Source organism: Muscardinus avellanarius (assembly GCF_963383645.1).
Source record: "Muscardinus avellanarius genome assembly, chromosome: 5".
Classification (NCBI taxonomy): Eukaryota; Metazoa; Chordata; class Mammalia; order Rodentia; family Gliridae; genus Muscardinus; species Muscardinus avellanarius.
The window spans coordinates 138,396,727-138,413,898 of record NC_137790.1 but is presented as its reverse complement, the minus strand read 5'-3'; the positions used below and the strand labels follow the sequence as shown (position 1 = coordinate 138,413,898).

Below are 17,172 nucleotides of genomic sequence, written 5' to 3'. Positions count from 1 at the left end.
TAGAATGCTCCAGGGTTCAATCCTTTGTACTACAAAAAAAAAAAAAAAAAAAAAACCCAAAAAGACTAGAAATGGAACCACCATACGATCCAGGCTTACCACTCATTGGCAGCTAGTCACAAGGATTAATTAGAATATCATAGTAGCACACGCATACCCACATTTCTAGCTGTACAGTCCACAAGAGCCACGTTATGGAACCAGCCTAGTTGTTCATCAACAGACAAATGAATATGAAAATATGGTACGGACACACAATGGAATTTAACTCAACCATAAAGTAGAGAAAACGTAGGCCATTTGGAGGAAAATAGATGGGCCATAACGTTATGTTAAGTGAAATTAGCCAGTTATAGGAAGTGAAGGGTCATATGTTTTCTCTCATATGGAAACGAGGAAGTAAAAGGGACACCAGAGGGACTCTAGAAAACAGAGGAGAAACGTCAGCGGAGCGATGGAGGTTGTCTAGGGAAGAGGGGAAGGGGAAGAGGGAAAATTAATGAGCAAATGCTTGCCAGGTGTGGTGGTGCAGCACTTGGGAGGCTAAGACAGAGGATCGCGGTTCATGGACCGCCTCGGCTACTTAATGAGGTCCTCTGAAACTCAGTGAGACCCTGTTTAAAAATAAAGAATGAGGCCGGGCGTGGTGGCGCACGCTTGTAATCCCCGCGCTTGGGAGGCAGAGACATGAGGATCGCCGCAGGTTCGAAGCCAGCCGCGCGCTGGCTTAGGAGACCCTGTTTCCAAATAAAAATGTAAAAATAGGTCTGGGAGTGTAGCCCGGAGGCAGAAGGGCTTCCAGGAACCCCAGTACCACCAAAAAATAAAATAAAATAAAATAAAGAATGAAAAATAGGCTGGAGGTGTCGCTTGGAGTTAGAATGCCTCCTGGGTTCCATCCCCAGTACCACACACACACACACACACACACACACACACACACACACACCGCTTGTGTTGAGGTTATGTACATGTGTGAGAATATCGACGCCAGTTTCAACATAATATATGGGGAAGGGATGGGGTAGGGAAAAGCCAGGGGAAGCCCACCAAGTGCTGTGTGCATTGTGTCACCATTATTATAAACTACATTGTGATGTAAGACTAGAGCTACAATGCACCAATAAAATGATTAAAAAATTAAAAAACTGAACAGAAAATGATTTAAAAAAAATTTTTCCCAGCAAGTGATAGTTTCTAAAAATCTCCTCCATGAAGCTCTAGATAAAATACCCATCCTCAGGAGGCGGCCTTCCACCAGGAATTCTTTGTGCTCTTTAAAGTTAGCATTAGTGGAAAGAGGAGAGTGCGAAAGGTTAGATCATTTTATAGAGCAACGGGGAGGCAGTGGATGACGGGATTACATTCAGAAAGAAAAGCAAGGCAATGACTGAAAAAGCCAATTCGTGGAGGAGGCCGTAGACGCTCGGGTCCTGAACGCTGCGGAGCGCGCTCGCAGCAGCAGCCCCGCGTTTTCGTTTTAAAAGCCTGTGGTTCCTGTGGTTCCGGGATGGGCTCCAGTCTCCTCAGCCCGCAGCCTGAGAACCAGCGCCCCTGGCTCTTCCTTCTGCCCGGGAGGCCACTCTCATTATCCGTGGCGCAGCTGTGCGAAGCCTTGTAAGGGAAAAATGTGAAATGCCCCTCTAAGCCCCCAAGTTCCCGGTGCAGGACGAATGAGGAGCATCCTCGCTGGCCTGCTGCCCGGGTTCCCACCCCCACGGCACCGGTGGGCCATCTGGGAACCCCTGAAGGCTTCCTGTCGGAAGCCACTTTGAAGCAACTTCTGGATAATTGCCAAAGCTGTCTGATGACCTGCAGTCAACCTGTATGATACATTTTGCAGGAGATTTTTTTTTTAACTGTATACAGTTTGGACCTATACAATGAGCCTTAGCAGTAGAGAATTCCTTACTTTGGACAATGTTTTTTAAATGATAGGATAAAGTCTTATCCTTTTCTATTTCCACAAAACTCCTTAAAAAGACAGGGCAATAGAAAAACAGGGAAAGAATTCTTTATTCACTTGTCCTGTTTCCTGGAAATGGCAAACCATTTGTTCCTTCAACCCACCGTTTCCCGGCTTTGCCGAGAGGTTCATGAAGCAGGGCTCATTTTCATTTCTCAAAGTCTATCATGTTTAAATGAGAAATTGAATAAAGATTTAAAAAACTTACACTGGGACATGGCATACATATAGATGCATTAAATGGGCCAGGATTAGAAGAGTTCCCGAGAGGCCCGAGAAGCCACATTCAGCTTGTTAAATTGACATCATGGTATATTATTAAATGTAGACTATAAAATCAGAGACAGAAAAAAAAGAATATCTTATTTTTCAAAATTAAAAAAGATACAAATTAGATGGATGTCATTTGAAAGTAACAAGAAAAAAGTGAGTACTCAGGGATTCCACTAGCCTAGTGAGTAATTTTTATTTTCCTTTCTAGTTTTTTTATACATATTGGCTCCACTGATTCTGTGCTGCTATAATAGGATACCGCTGGCGGGTGATTTACAGTGAACAGAGGTTCGTTTTCCTCCTGGTTCTGAAGGCTGGAAAGTCTAGGAGTGCAGTGTCAGTTTCTGGTCAGGGCTGTTGTGCCGTGCCCCCACCCCTGGAAGAAATCGGAAGAGCAAGGAAGGGTGAGAAGGAGCTGAAGGCTGAACTCGCAGATGGATGCCCTTTTATAACGGTATTAATGCATTCATAGTGGCGGGGCCTTGGGGTCTGTACACCTCCCGTTACACCCCGCCACCCCACACTGTTGCATTGGGAATAAAGTGCCCAGCACATGCTTTTTTGAAGACACTCTCAAACAATTGTGCGTGTGTGTCCATATGTGTGTGTGTGTGTGTGTGTGTGTGTGTGTGTGTGTGTGTGTGTATGTCTCCCCATATATAAAATACATGCACACACACAACATAGTGTATGCGATATATATGTATACACATATACATATACACAGAGAGAGAGAGAGAGAGAGAGAGAGAGAGAGAGAGAGAGAGAGAGAGAGAGAGAGAGAGAGAGAGAATTATATATACATGCATTTTTTATTGCGGTACTGGGGATGGAACCCAGGGGAATTCTACCTTTAAGCCATATCCTGAGCCCTATTTTTTTTTCTTTATTTTGAAACAGGGTGTCACTGAGTTGCAAAGGGCCTCACTAAGTAGCTGAGGCTGGCCACAAACCCAGATCATCCTGTCTCAGCCTCCCAAATGCCAGGATTACAAGCGTGCACCACCATGTCTGGCTTCTATATGCATATTTTAATCACAGTGTAGTTCTTCATCTTAATATTTAATCAGTATGTTTTAAAACTTTATCATAATATACTTAAAGGAAGTATTGAAGGGTTTGTTTTTTGGTACTGGGGATTGAACCCAGGAGCATTCTACCTCTGAGATACGTGCCCAAATTTTAGTTTTTATTTTTAAATTATTTTTAGTATTGGGGATTGAACCCAGAGCTACCCACCTCTGAAATTTACCTCTAGCTCTGTTTTTATTTTTATTTTGAAACAGGGTCTAAGTTGCTAAGGCTGGCCTCAAACCCTTTGTCCTCCTGTCTGAGCCTTCCAAGTACTGAGCCTTCCAAGTACTGAGCCTTCCAAGTACTGAGCCTTCCAAGTACTGAGATTATAGGCATGCTCCACTATGCCCAGATTTATTTTGTTTACTTTGAATCAGGGTCTTGCTGACTTGCTGAGGGTCATGCTATAAGGTGTTGAGGCTGGTTTTAAACCTGTGATTTTCTTCCCACGTACTGAGATGACAGGCGTGAACTATCACATCCAGGAAAGAATTGTCATTTGCATAGCCACTATCTTACTGTCAGATACTTTAATTTGCTTACAACTTGTCTCCATGAAAATCTGTTTTATAACTAACATTTTAAAATACATTTACTGGTGCATTATCATTTTATATCAGACGGAGATTCAAAGTGATGTGTAGATGCATGCACACGGGACTTGGTGTGTTTGCCCTCAGGCCCCGCCCTGCTCCCCACCCCTTCCCTACATGCTAGTGAGGTTGGTAGTGAGACCCTCATGGATGGACAGAGCATTATTTGAACATTTGTCTCATCAGTTCTTCTTATTCCCTCCTACCTCCTTTTCCTAGCCCCCTTCCACTATCCTACTGGTCTCTCCTCATTTTCTAGTTCCTATTTTCTCTCTAGCTTCCACACATACGAGAAAATATTGGACCCTTGGTTTTCTGAGATTGCCTGACCTCACTTAGCATAATATTCTTTTTTTTTTTTATTCAAAAAAAGCAATACATTTCAGAAGAAACCTTTAATTCTTCTGCCATTTTCTTCCCAAATACCTTCTGGCGTCTGTCTCTTCCATGCTGTCTATAATTTCATATTTTGTGTGTGGAATTCTAGTACCTGGTTTTATTTTCAGCTGTGACGCCAGGTGCCAAACCCTCCTCCTCCTCCTCCTCCTCCTCCTCTCCCTATACTCTCAACCTCACCTCCACTCACCTTTTCCAAGAGTGCAATGCTACACTTGCTCTAGAGGTTTTCTGACTCAAGGACTCACATGATCTATGAGGAGTGTCCCAGGGGTGCCCTTGACCTCCAAAAGTGTGTGCAAAACTGGGTGTGTATATTGTAGAGTGAGGAAATATGGATCATGTATCAGATTCTCAAGTGTCCAGGTGACCAAAAAAGACTAAGAATCATTGACCGGGACTCTTTTTTAGCATCTGTTCTCTTTCCCTTTACTGAGCATTCTCTTTTGCCCATGGGTAGATTCCAGCATTAAAACCTCCTCTCCTTTAATCCTCAAAATGCCGCCTCCTTTCCCCTCTTGCCTTCCCTTTACTGTCACCTTCTTGAGTGGACAGTTACACCCAAAGCCTTCACGACCTTATTGTCTGTTGACACACCAACATCTGGGGACTCACCTATCTCACTTGTTTTCTAGATGATATGTGCCTTTTTATCACACAACATAGCCATTGATGGTGATTCTTTACCCTTCCTCTTGTTGTCCTTGGTCTCATAATTTCTCCTCTTCCAGGCATTTGAGTTTCCTTCTCCTCCTCCTCTTCCTTCTCCTCCCCTTCTTCCTCCTCTTCCTCTTTTTTCTCTTCTTCCTCTTCTTCCTTCCCTCTTCCTCTTCTTCCTCTCTTTTCCCTTCTCCTTCTTTCCCCCCCTCTCCTCTTTCTCCTTATTTCCTCCTTTCTCCTCCTCCTCCTCCTCCTCCTCCTCCTCCTCCTCCTCCTCCTCCTCCTCCTCCTCCTCCTCCTCTCTCTTTTCCCCTTCTTTTTGTATAGATTTGACCCAGGGGCATTCTACTTCTAAGCTACACTCCCAGCACCATTTTATTTTATTTTGAATTTTGAAACAGGGTCTTTATTGAGTGGCTGAAGGCCTCCCCAAGTTGCTGAAACTATCCTCCAACCTGAAGTCCTCCTGTCTCAGCCTCCCAAGCACTGGGGTTATGAATATGAGCTACCATCTCAGCTTCCCCTGGGACCTTCTGCTTCTCTGGCATCTCTTCTCTCTCCTGCTGTCAGGTGGAGATTCTCCACCACATTCAGTCCTTCTACACTCATCTATTTGGCAATCTCATCCAGATACAGCTCTACCATTCTTCTGAAACCCAGATCCATACTTATAAGTTCCATCTCCACTGGGATGCCTGGAAGTACTTCCACCATGTCTCAAACCAAATTCACCCTCTTACCTGCAGCCCCTCTCAATTTACATATTTCCATGAGAAAGACTGCCAAGCTCTGTCAGTCAGGCTAAAAGCCCTTGAGCCCTGAGCTCACCATCTTCCTTGTTTTCCAGCCTCCTCGCTGTTCCCTCTTCCGACAATGCCTCTTTGTTGCTGCCCCCCACACTGGTGTCTTTCCCTCTGTCACCAGGCCTGTGGCTGTTGCTTTATCCACCTTTGCTTCATCTTTTCTACTTTCTTGACCAGCACCAATATCTCTTACCAAATGCTCCCAGACTTACTTCCCAAACCAGTACCCTTTTTACAATCTCTTTGAACATTCCTTTATCCACCAGGTTACATCAAAATTCAAATCCTCTCAAGTTCTAAGTTCCTCAAATTTCCCCAATGCTCCCCTAAATATATCTCCTTATCCATAATTAACAAGCATAAGGTTTTGGTAGTTATCATTAAAATACAAAGGTCGTAGCCAGGTGTGGTGGAACACATCTGTAACCAAAAGACTTGGGAGGCTGAGATAGGAGGATCACAAGGTTTGAGGCCAGCCCCAGCAACTTAGCAAAAACCTGTTTTCAAATAAAAGGCAAAAAGGGTTGGGCATAGAGCTGAGGTAGAGTAGCCCTGAATTCAAAAACAAACAAACAAACAGCATCAACAACGAAAACCAAATACACAGGTTCATAAAGACGTAAGTTCATAGGGATGCTTTCTAGGACAAAATCCCAGTGCCGTATTTACTCATCCAATTTGTTCTCTTCCTTAAAATTTATCTTTTCTTGGATTCAATTGATTACAACTCAGCAAATATACTTTGAGAAGCCTTGTGTCCAAGGACAAGGGTTCTCCGTCTTCAACACTCTTTAAGGTAGACCAGAGACACCAGCGTCTACCCAAGAAACACGGGCTTTCTCTAAGTCTCTTTGTCAGAGTCTACGGTACACAAGTCTGCTCAAAAGAGGTGACCGAGGAGACTTTAATAAAGGGGAACTTCACAGACATGTGGGAAAAGTTAAGGAGAACCAACCAACTAGGGCAGGAAGGAGCATTTACCATCACTCAGCAAGAGAACTGTCTGTGCACCTGATGGGAACTGTGACCTTCTGTGGGGGAAGAAGGTCACTGTCAAACCACAGCTGAGCAGGTGGAGACTGGGGGGATCCCTAGTTCTCTCTCTTCCTATTTGACCTCTTATACTTCTCACTGCCAAGAGTTCAGACCACAAGAGCCTAGTGAGTGCCTCCAAAGAGGTCAGCCTCCTGAGGCACATGGGGGAGAGGAGGAAACGCAGAACTCTTGGGCCTAAGAGTTGCCTCTGCTCCTGAAGGTGTTTCTCTAGGGAGACAGAAAGTTCACCTTGGCTGAAGCTCCTGGCCTTGCTCAGGGCCCCAGAGTTATCCATGTCCTCCTCTCCTCATGTCTGCAGACAGCCTCAGCTACTTAGTGAGGCCCTTTGCAACTCAGTGAGACCCTGATTTCAAAAATAAAAAAGACTAAAAAAATAGGGCTGGAGTGTAGCTCAGAGGTATAATGGCCCTGGGTCTTCATCCCTGGTACTGAAAAAAAAAAAAAAATAGAAGCCCTGGGTAGAAAACAAACACTCTAGATCAAATTAAAAATGCCATGCTAAATTGTGTGTGTGTGTGTGTGTGTGTGTGTGTGTGTGTGTATTTGTGTGTTTTCTACCTTTGAGCTACACCCCCAGCCCTTTTAATTTTTTTTGAAACAGGGTCTTGCTAAATTACCTTGCATTGCAGGGTCAAACCTGTGATCCTCCTGTTTCAGTCTCCCAAGTACTAGGATTACAGGTGTGTACTACCTACCATACCCAGTGATATGTTAAATTTTGTTAACTATTTTCATTCTGGATTATAACTTACATGTACTAGTTGGGCAGTGAGAATTTATTATGAGAAAAATTGACTTAATTTTGGAGGAAAGTGACATTGAAGTGACTGATATGTTTTCTTTTTTTGCCAGAACACTCAAAAATGGAATACCTAGCCTTCCATTTCTGATTACTCAATAGGAAACTCAAGAGCAGGAAAGACTTTATGGCAGTAACTATAGACGACCCATCTCCTTCTTCTCAGCATCTATCTGTACATTCCTCTCCTCTTCTCATCCCTTGCTCCAGACGACCCTCCCCACTCTTGGTCCCCATGCCAGAGGGGATGAGAAGATGAAACTGGGATGCTGTTGGTGACAGACACTGAGGAGGAAACTTCCCAGCTGGGGAAGGTTAACAAAGAGAGAGAGGAGAGGAAAACAAATCGGGGCGGGGAATCTTCTTGTGTCAGGCAGGCTGCAGGGATATCCAAGACTCAAGATGTGAAGCTGGGGACCCTCTGGGGGTAAGCTCCTCAGTTTTGGGGAGCCAATTCTTTGTAGCACAACGCTAAGGGCAAATGAAGCCCTTGGAGGTTGAATTAAGAGTTGTTCAGGAGCTCCAGACTCAGAACCAAACTGAAATCAATAGAACTTTTCCTTGAACACCTAAAAATAGTTTCCTGAAATTCTTCCTTTGTCCAATATCTTGGAGGAACTGTTTCTAGTAATTTTCCTTTATGACACTGCTCTGTGTCCCTACTTCCATTTGTATAGACCCAGAACTGCAATGAGCCCACCAGTCAGCTGGTGCTTGGTGTGCGCACCCACAGGAAACTGCTTGCTCCCTTCTGTGTGTGGCAGCATGAGGGAAGGGCGGTGGTACCATCAGAGAATCTTAGGCTTTTATAACGAGATCCTGTCAGTAATCAGGGGTAAAGGGACAATGCCTTGGGTTTAGAGAAGACATTAAGTAGAATTTCCTGAGTTAGAACAGATAACGAGCATATAGGTAGGGGAAGGGAAGCTGGCCTATCCAATGACCACTTGTCTTACCCCCTTGGACACCCCGTATAGTCCTTTGAACGTCACCATCTCTGGTCCAAGAAATACTTTGGTTCTGTTCACCTTCTTGACTTACACCTGTAGAAGATTAATCCCCTTTTCCATACTTTCCTTACATGTTTGAGCCAATGTAGGGAGCTAAAGAGGCCTTAGGTGCATGGGTACACCTCTGCAAAACGAGAAACACAAATACTGCATATGTCATACCTCTCTTTATATTCATGTTGCCTTCCCATGGGCTTCAGCACATCTGTCTTTGTTTATGGTACAAAAGATTGAACTCAAGAGCATTCTCCCTCTGAACTCTATCTCCAGCTCTCTTTTACTTTATTTTGAGGCAGAATTTCAGTAAGTTGCAGAGGGCTTCAGTAAGTTGCTGAGGCTGGCCACAAACCTTTGATCCTTCTGTCTCAGCCTTCCAAGTACTGGGATTGCAAGCGTGCACCACCACACCCATTTAGCGCATCTATCTTTAACTATCTGGGAAGTCTTCTTTCTGGAGGTTACTTCCACCCAAATCTACGAAGGCTTAAAATATTAAGCTATAAAGGCAAGTTGTTCCGGGGCAGATAGCCTCACAAGCTTGACCTACGTGGGTGATTTAAAAAGACTCAGCCCACCAACCCAAACGGAGTAGCAATGTGTCAATTCCATGGGCTCCCAGATCACATGGAGGTGATCCTCAACCGTGCTGTGGAGACTAGACACCCACTGTGTTTCTCAGTCTGATTCCAGTCTTTGGACTCCACCTTTATATTGCCTGATAAAACATTTGGGTAAGCTGTTTCATTGCCTGATATACCCTTGCTACTGATTGTTGAACGGTGGCATTGGTGCGTGGGTCCCGGTCATGTGAGCGTAACCAAGGAATCTGCTTCAGCTTCGTGGAACTTTCTAGCATGACTTACTTCCCGCCTGTCCTTGTCACAAGGAGAAGAAAGTGATCAACCTACAACCTACACACTTCCCTACGCAGTGTGCAGGGAACGGAAAGTATTCGGAAGGTTCGTCCAACTACCTGATGCTGAGCAGCATGAGTTAAAATATTCTTCTTGGTTTTCTTTTTTGTCTTCATTGTCTTCTTCCCTCTTCCTTGTGGTACCAGGGATTAAACCCAGGGCCATTCTACCTTTGAGCTAGATTCCCAGATCTTTTTACAATCTTGAAATAAGGCCTTACTAGATGATGGAGGGTCTCGCCAAGTTGCTGAGGTTGGCCTCAAACCTTCGATCCTCCTGTCTTGGCCTTCCAAGTACTTGAATTACAAACATGCACCAAGCAAGCCCAGGTAACATTAATTTTCTAATATAATGCTGAGACCCATACTCACTGGAGACAACAGGAATATGAACCTATTTTAAAAATATGATTCCATACAATATATCAGCAATGAGACTTGCACAGAGTTGGTCCAGGGTTTGGAAAGACTTTCATTTCTTAGCCCCCAAATCTAATACCATTCCCCATCCTTTACTCCCAGAATAAGGACAAAGTTGGAAGCGACTTACTGTAAACTGGATTTGACAGCCGCCCATGATATAGTCCAAGAAAGAGTGCATCTTGTGGATCTGCACCGGAAGAGAGGAAACCTGGTTAGGAACAGGGCTATCTGAGTCCTAACAGACTGAAGGTTATACATAAGGGATAGGCTGCCGAACCAGAGGAAAGAGCAGAAAGAAATCTGTGGGAAGGAAACAGGTCAACTGATTTAGTTCCATTGGAAGAAGAAATAAAGCACTGTCAATACAGATGGGCCTGGGAGTGCTACAAATATCCACCGCCATCCTCCACTTTCTTTTGGTTTATGTATGATTGTAATCAACTACTGCCTCTGGAGTGAGACCAAAACTATATTTTCAAAGGTGACTGACTACTGCTTTGCAATCAATAATGTCTCATACTTGGCTTCCATCTCTCTTTCCCTATAACTGAGTCCCAGGCCTGGAAGCATTCAATTATGCAGGATGGGTGGCTTTAAGATACTATGAACTGAGAAGGGTTTTCTTGACAATTTCCAGAGAGTTCAGCTCCTCTTCTGCCTCGAACACTGGCTCTCACTTATTGAGTAGTATGGTGGTTGCTTTCTCCCAACCACCACCATCTCTGTGCTCATATTTCTCATTGACTTCTGGTCTTAATTTCTGCTTCTTTGTGAAACTGATGCTTGGCTCTTGGAGATAAGCATACAATCATTTATTCAGCAAGTATGTATAGAGCATCTACTGTGCGCTCGATGTTAGGGATATAGTGAGGAGAGAAACAGACATGGAACTGTCATAATGAACTCTTCTTGCAAAGACAGTTGTCTCTAAGTCATTTATCTCATCAAACCTGTGCAAATGGTGGCTGCAGTTAGGGGACCTCACAGCCTGGACCTTCTCGCCAGGACAGCCAGCAACTGATTTTGTTGCTTCACTTTTCCGATTCCACCCATGTTGCGGGCACCTTCTCAGAGCCTCGATTCGCAAGCTCCTGTGTTGGTTTCTGTAGACACCACCTCCAGGTGGCACACACCCATTGGCAGGCTATTCTTGGGGTTGATGCTTATTGGCCCTCGGTATGCTGCCAGCTCTTTATCATGGCAACGCCTTGCCTGACAGTATCAAGGAAATAAGAACTTGGAAATGAGTGAATAACAGTGGTCCCCAGGCACTGACCTGGAAGATCAATTCATGGAAGATCAGAATGGATATAGATTAGGTCATCTTTTTTATTTTTTGTGGTAATGGGGGTTGAACCCAGGAGTGTTCTACTTCTGAGCCACACTCACAGCCCTACTTTATTTTTTATTTTGAAACAGTCTCATTAAGTGGCTGAGGCTGGCCTCACGCCTGTGATTCTTCTGTCTCAGCCTTCCAAGGACTGTGTTATAGGCATGCACTACTTTGGCTCATCTTGAGGAGACCGATCACCACTAAGTTGGTTCGTCATGATCTATTTTCCTGATTCTCTGGGCACAGGGATGTTCACGAGGCTGTCATGACTTTATCCAAGGTTTGATTTGCATGGGTTTGATGAGATACATGACTCAGAGGCAATAGCCTTTGCAAGAAGAGTTAGTTACACACAGTTCCCAAAAGGATAGAAGGTATGTTACGCACACAGGAAGACCACATAGGACACCCCGGGGTCAGCCAGGAAGCAGAGGGAGTGAGAGGAAAGTGGGTAAAAGCCTCTATTCTGGTTCTCAGAGGAAAGAAGGGAGTGGCAGGGCAGCTGGCTAGGCAGTCTTAGGACTGGATAGTTTGAATTCTTATAGCAGGCTAGGAGCTACAGTGGTTCTGGTTGTCTGACACCTGGCCCTGGAGTGATAGAAAGCAGAGGGATGTGGGTGTGGTGTATGAGACTCCTGTAAGGGAGGAGATGGAGGGTAAGGGGTCAAGATTGACTGGCTTGCATATGAAAGGCAAAGATGGCGTAGATGGCAAAGTGGTTTGCGATCTCAAGGAATTAGCTATCCTGAGAGGAGCAGTCTCTCCTCGGATCCATAAGGCCACAAGACGTCACAGCATAATAAAATGTAGAAAATGAAAAACATGATTAAAACAATGACCTTAGGTAGCCAATCAAAACCCGTGATTATTCAAGGGCTGGTTGATGTGACCCAAGCCAGACCAGCCAGCCTTTTCTTTGCAATGTTGTTATATAAGGATGTGATCCTGCAGCTTTTGGCTGACATGGAGAGACCAATTTGGGAAAAGAAATCTGATACACACACACACACACACACACACACACACACACACACACACAGAGTATCCAATTTATGATGGTTTGACTTAAGTTTTTTTTTTTACTTTATGAAAGTAGCATTTGGTAGAAACTATATTTTGAATTTTGATATTTTTTCACACTAGGAATATGTAATATGATACTTTCTCAGTGTACACTTTTGTACTTTTTCACACTTTTTGTACATTTTGTACATTTTTTCACACTAGGGATATGCACAATGATAGTCTCTCAATGTATCGTATTACATATATTTTTCACATTAGGGATATGTTATATGATATTCTCTTCTGGATAGCAGCAGAGTGCCACACTCCCAGGTAACCACGTGATCATGAAGATAAACAATCCATATTCTACCAGGTATTATTGCTAAGCTAAAGTTGGCAGTTCATACATATTAAGTATATTAAATACATTTTTTAGCTTTTCATTTTTTTGTGGTGCTGGAGATGGAATCCAGGGGCATTATAGCTCTGAACTATACCTTTGGTTTTATTTTATTTTATTTTTATTTTGAAACAAGGTCTTGCTAAGTTACTGCCCTCTGCTAGTCTTGAACCTGTGATCTTCCTGTTTTAGCCTCCCAAGTACTGAGATTATAGGTATGTGCCATCACTCCCCACTTCAATGCATTTTTAAATTATAATATTTTCAACTTACTATTTTGGGGGGTACACGATCCCATCCTAAGCTGAGGTGCACCTCTCTCTCTCTCTCTCTCTCTCTCTCTGTATACACACATATATCCTGGAGTTAGACATAGGTTAACATCTCAGTTCTTAAACTTCTCATTTCTGTGAGAAGTTATGTGAGACTCTGAACTACTTATGGGGACTCATTTGAAAGGGTTATAATGAGTTAAGCAGGATTTATTAAGTTACTCTTGCATAGTAAGTACTCAACCAGCAGCAGAATTACTCTCATGTGTGATTTTAGAGGTTTCATGATTAGCAATATGGGATTTTCTATAAAGTTGGAGCCTCTTTGGAGAAATTTCTAGGCCCTTTAGCCTTCCACTCTCTTTTGTTCTCATGTTGCCCTTTCAGCATGAGGGAGGTACCACTGAACTCTGTGGCGGGTGCATAGTAGGTGTTTTATAAATGTTAGCCAAGGGGGTACCACTAAACTCTGTGACGGGCACATAGTATTAGGTATTTTATAAGTGTTAGCTGGTTCTCAGGAAAGCTTCCAGAGAAAGTATTGCCCTGGGCAAAGAGTAGCCTGACCTGTGAACAGGACTCTCCTGTCTTTGGGGGCAGGACTACCCTTGTGTTGAGAATGGAGGCATTGGGGTACCAAAGCTCCAAGACCACCATGACCACATTTCTCTTTATCTATCCATCAATACATTGGATCTCTAAATTTTTGTCCTAAAAAGACCACTTCATGGTGATGCTCTTTCCCTCTGACCATACAGCCTGAGCTCTTCCTCCCATTCAGCCCAAGCTTCATACTTTCAGAAAGGACTACGTCCATACCTTACACTGGTTCAGAATCACCATGCCTGAGTTTTTGTAGTTCTTCTTCTTGGCTTTGTACTTGGGGTTGATGCATTCCCACTGCACCTGCAATAGGAAGGGTCACGGCATGAGCACCTGCTCAGGAAGAAATAAATGGGCTAAGATCCCGGGCACCGCTGTGGACACCCTGAAGTGGGGGGCTCGCAGGGGTCTTTAGGGGGCCACCCTTAGATCATGGAGAGGCAAGGGGCGGTGATAGAGAGTGAGACTGCGTCAGACTACCTGATTTTAATTCCAGCTCCTTCAGTGCCACTTGACTCCTCAATGCCTTGAATACCTCCTCCGTAAAATAGGGCTGACAACGATATCTATCTCATAGAGCTACTGTGAGAATTAAATGATTAATCTATGGAATAAATTTAGATCAGTGCCTGGCATATGTAACTGCTGACTCTTAACAGGGTCAAATTAAGCAGAAGAGGGAAGAAGAGATCTTCAGATACACAGTTGTGTGATGCCCAACTGCTACGTCTTAGTACCTGGGAATTGGCTGAAAAGATAGGGAAACTGAGGAACAATGCCTTCTGGCTACAGGAAGTTAGGCTGGCCTCTGATGAGTTTACATAGGACCTCATGGGGAACAGAAGCAATGAACTGATATATGTCAGTGGCAAAATAGGTCTCCAGAGAGGCCTCTTGGAGGGATAGGGTTCAGAGCCTCAGGGCGGGCCGGAAACTGAGTTAGTTGAGAGCTGAGGGGCACTGGAGAACAGTTCTCAGCATGTCTATTCTACAGAAGATTTCATGGAACAAGATCAATTGTGAGTAAACGTCTGAGAGCCATTGAATGTTCCTGCTCACAATTCTGTGGAATTGGAGCCCGAGACTTCCATGCAGGAGACAAACTTTACTCCCTGAGAACCAGAACTGTCTGAAAACATAGCAGCTTTAGAGACACACGTGAATGGGGCAGATGAATAGATTTTTTTAAAATATTTTTTTGGTACTGGGGGTTGAACCCAGGAGCATTCTACCTCCCAGTTACATCCACAGCCATATTTTTCTGAAGCAGGGTCTTGCTAGACTGCTAAGAGTCTTGCTACATCGATGATCTTGTTCTCAAACCTATGATCCTCTTGTCTCAGCCTCCCAAGTACTGGGATGACAGGTGCAAGGTTTGTCATTTTAAATAATTGCTGTTAACCTCAGTTTTGTCCATCAAGACATAAGTCAAATGGAACCTTAGATGACTTAGGGGCTCTGAGTCCTGTTGAGAATTATAGTGACTACTCATGAAAACACTACTCACTTCTATCTCAGGATAAAATGAGCTAGTGGTATAGGATGGTTGGCTTAGCCAGGTAAGGGCTGAATTGGATTTTTAAATTAAATTAATTTATTTAACTAAATTATTTTGGCATGGTACTGGAGCTTTGAACCTAGAGGCATTCTACCTGTGAGCCATACCATCAGCCTTATTTTTATTGTTTATTTACTTTTTAATTTTTATTTATTTATTTTTTTGTGGCACTGGGGTTTGGGTCCAGAGGTATTCTATAGAGGTATTCTGTGTGTCCTATTTTATTTTTAATTTTGAAACAAGGTCTTGCTAGATTGACAAGAGTCTCACTACTTTCTGACACTCTCCTCAAAACTGTGATCCTCCTGTCTCAGCCTCTCAAGTACTGGGATTACAAGCATTCACCACCATGCCCAGAGTACTAATTTTGAAACAGGGTCTAAGTTGCTGAGGCCGGCTGCAAACCTGTGCTCCTCCTGTCTCAGCCTCTCAAGTCCTGGGATCATAGGTGTGCACCACCATGCCTGGCTTAAATTAAATTCAAATTGATTAAAATTTTTATCATCATATGTGGCTAGAGGCCATTGTATGGAGAGCCCAGATGGAGTGTGCCTGTCAACTTAGAATAATCTATCAGAATCTTCTTCCTGTGCCTGCCTGCCCAGTCTTGGGCTACATCCCATGCACGTTCCTGTCACTTCCTCTGCTCCGATACTCTGGTCTCTTTCCAAGTGCTCAACTAAACCAATCTCTTTCCTGCCTCAGTGTTCTGCAATATCATGCCCTCTGCCTTCAGTGCTTTTCTTTCATTAGTTCTAGGTGGCTTCTTTCCATTCTTAAAGGGTCATGACTGGTGAGTACCCATTCAGTACCCATTCAGATAATATCATCTAACATACACTTTTAAAGTAAACCAGTTCAGTCATAAGTTATAATTGTGTTAATTTTTTTTTGTGTGTGTGAACCTGATTTTTACATTTGCTTTGCCCTTCCTGCCACTCTGTAAGCTTCAGGAGGACAGAGACAATGTCAGCATGGATCATGGTGCATCTAGATCTGGACACTGCACCTGGAGCTTAGGACCCCCCTCCTCCCCCCGTAAATACAATGGAATCAGTAAAGAACAGACTAGTTCCCACTCTACACATGGGCCTGTGCAGCAAACTAAAATTTTCTGGTATCTCAGTGGTTACATGAAAGTGCAGTAGCAACTGGCCCATTTCCTCGGTGGGCCTTAAGGATTTATCTCTGAAAGTATCAAGCTTTGGTGGTTTTCAATTATGATATATGTTATAATCTTACTTCTAATGCTCTCTGAGGAGCCTAAAGATGAAGGATTCCCGTATTTATTGATTTGGCTATTTCTATTTATAGAGGCAAACAAGGGAGAACTCTCTAAAACCCTTCAGAACTCTAGCAGGTGGTATTGATAAACTGTCATTGATTTATTATCTCAACAGGGCTTGGTTCTGTACATTTGGTGGAGTAGGACTTTCTCTGGTTAGGTTTCTTTTTATCCTGGAAGTAGTTTTACTTATAATGTAGGGTGGCCCTGAAGCTCAGTATGCCTGCTTATGAGAGAAGGTGTCTGTTCAATGAGTTTCTTGCAGTGTTGACTGCCTAAGAGTGTAGCAGTCATTGTGAGAACTAGGTAGACAGCTGCCCTTGATTTCCAGACTGATGGTGTGTATAGCAGTCATTGTGAGAACTAGGTAGACAGCTGCCCTTGATTTCCAGACTGATGGTGTGTATTCAACAAAAGGTCTGATTCCAATTAAGACTCTGATTCTAAAGACTATGAGTTAACTTCAGTGCCATCTGGTTTTATTTTGGTCTTACATCTGAAAAAGGAGACTTCAGGAATTATTTGGGATAGAATGCTTGCCCAGCATACAAAAAGCCCTGGGTTTATTTCCTATTACCCCTCTCATTCCAAATAAAAGGAGAAAAACGAGTCAGGCCATTTTGTCTAATCAGGACTTCTGACTGGGTCAGTACCGCATTCTTGTCTCTAAGGGAAGTGAGCTTTCTCAAAGCTGTTGAGGGCTCTGCTTAACTCTCGCTCCATCCTGCTCCATTGGGGCAGTATGTT

The 17,172-nt window shown here is 43.6% G+C and overlaps 1 protein-coding gene across 1 annotated transcript in view; it reads right to left on the bottom strand.

Moving 5' to 3' along the window:
• Positions 1 to 17,172, bottom strand: part of CPNE4 (copine 4) — a gene marked incomplete at its 3' end in the record, with an annotated part of 505,001 nt that overhangs the window by 39,942 nt on the left and 447,887 nt on the right. Inside the window, exons 9-10 of the mRNA XM_080695771.1 lie at positions 13,799 to 13,885; positions 10,094 to 10,153 (exon numbers count right to left, since the gene is read on the bottom strand). Coding sequence (XP_080551897.1) covers positions 10,094 to 10,153; positions 13,799 to 13,885 — 147 coding nt within the window. The remainder of the gene's footprint in view (positions 1 to 10,093; positions 10,154 to 13,798; positions 13,886 to 17,172) is intronic.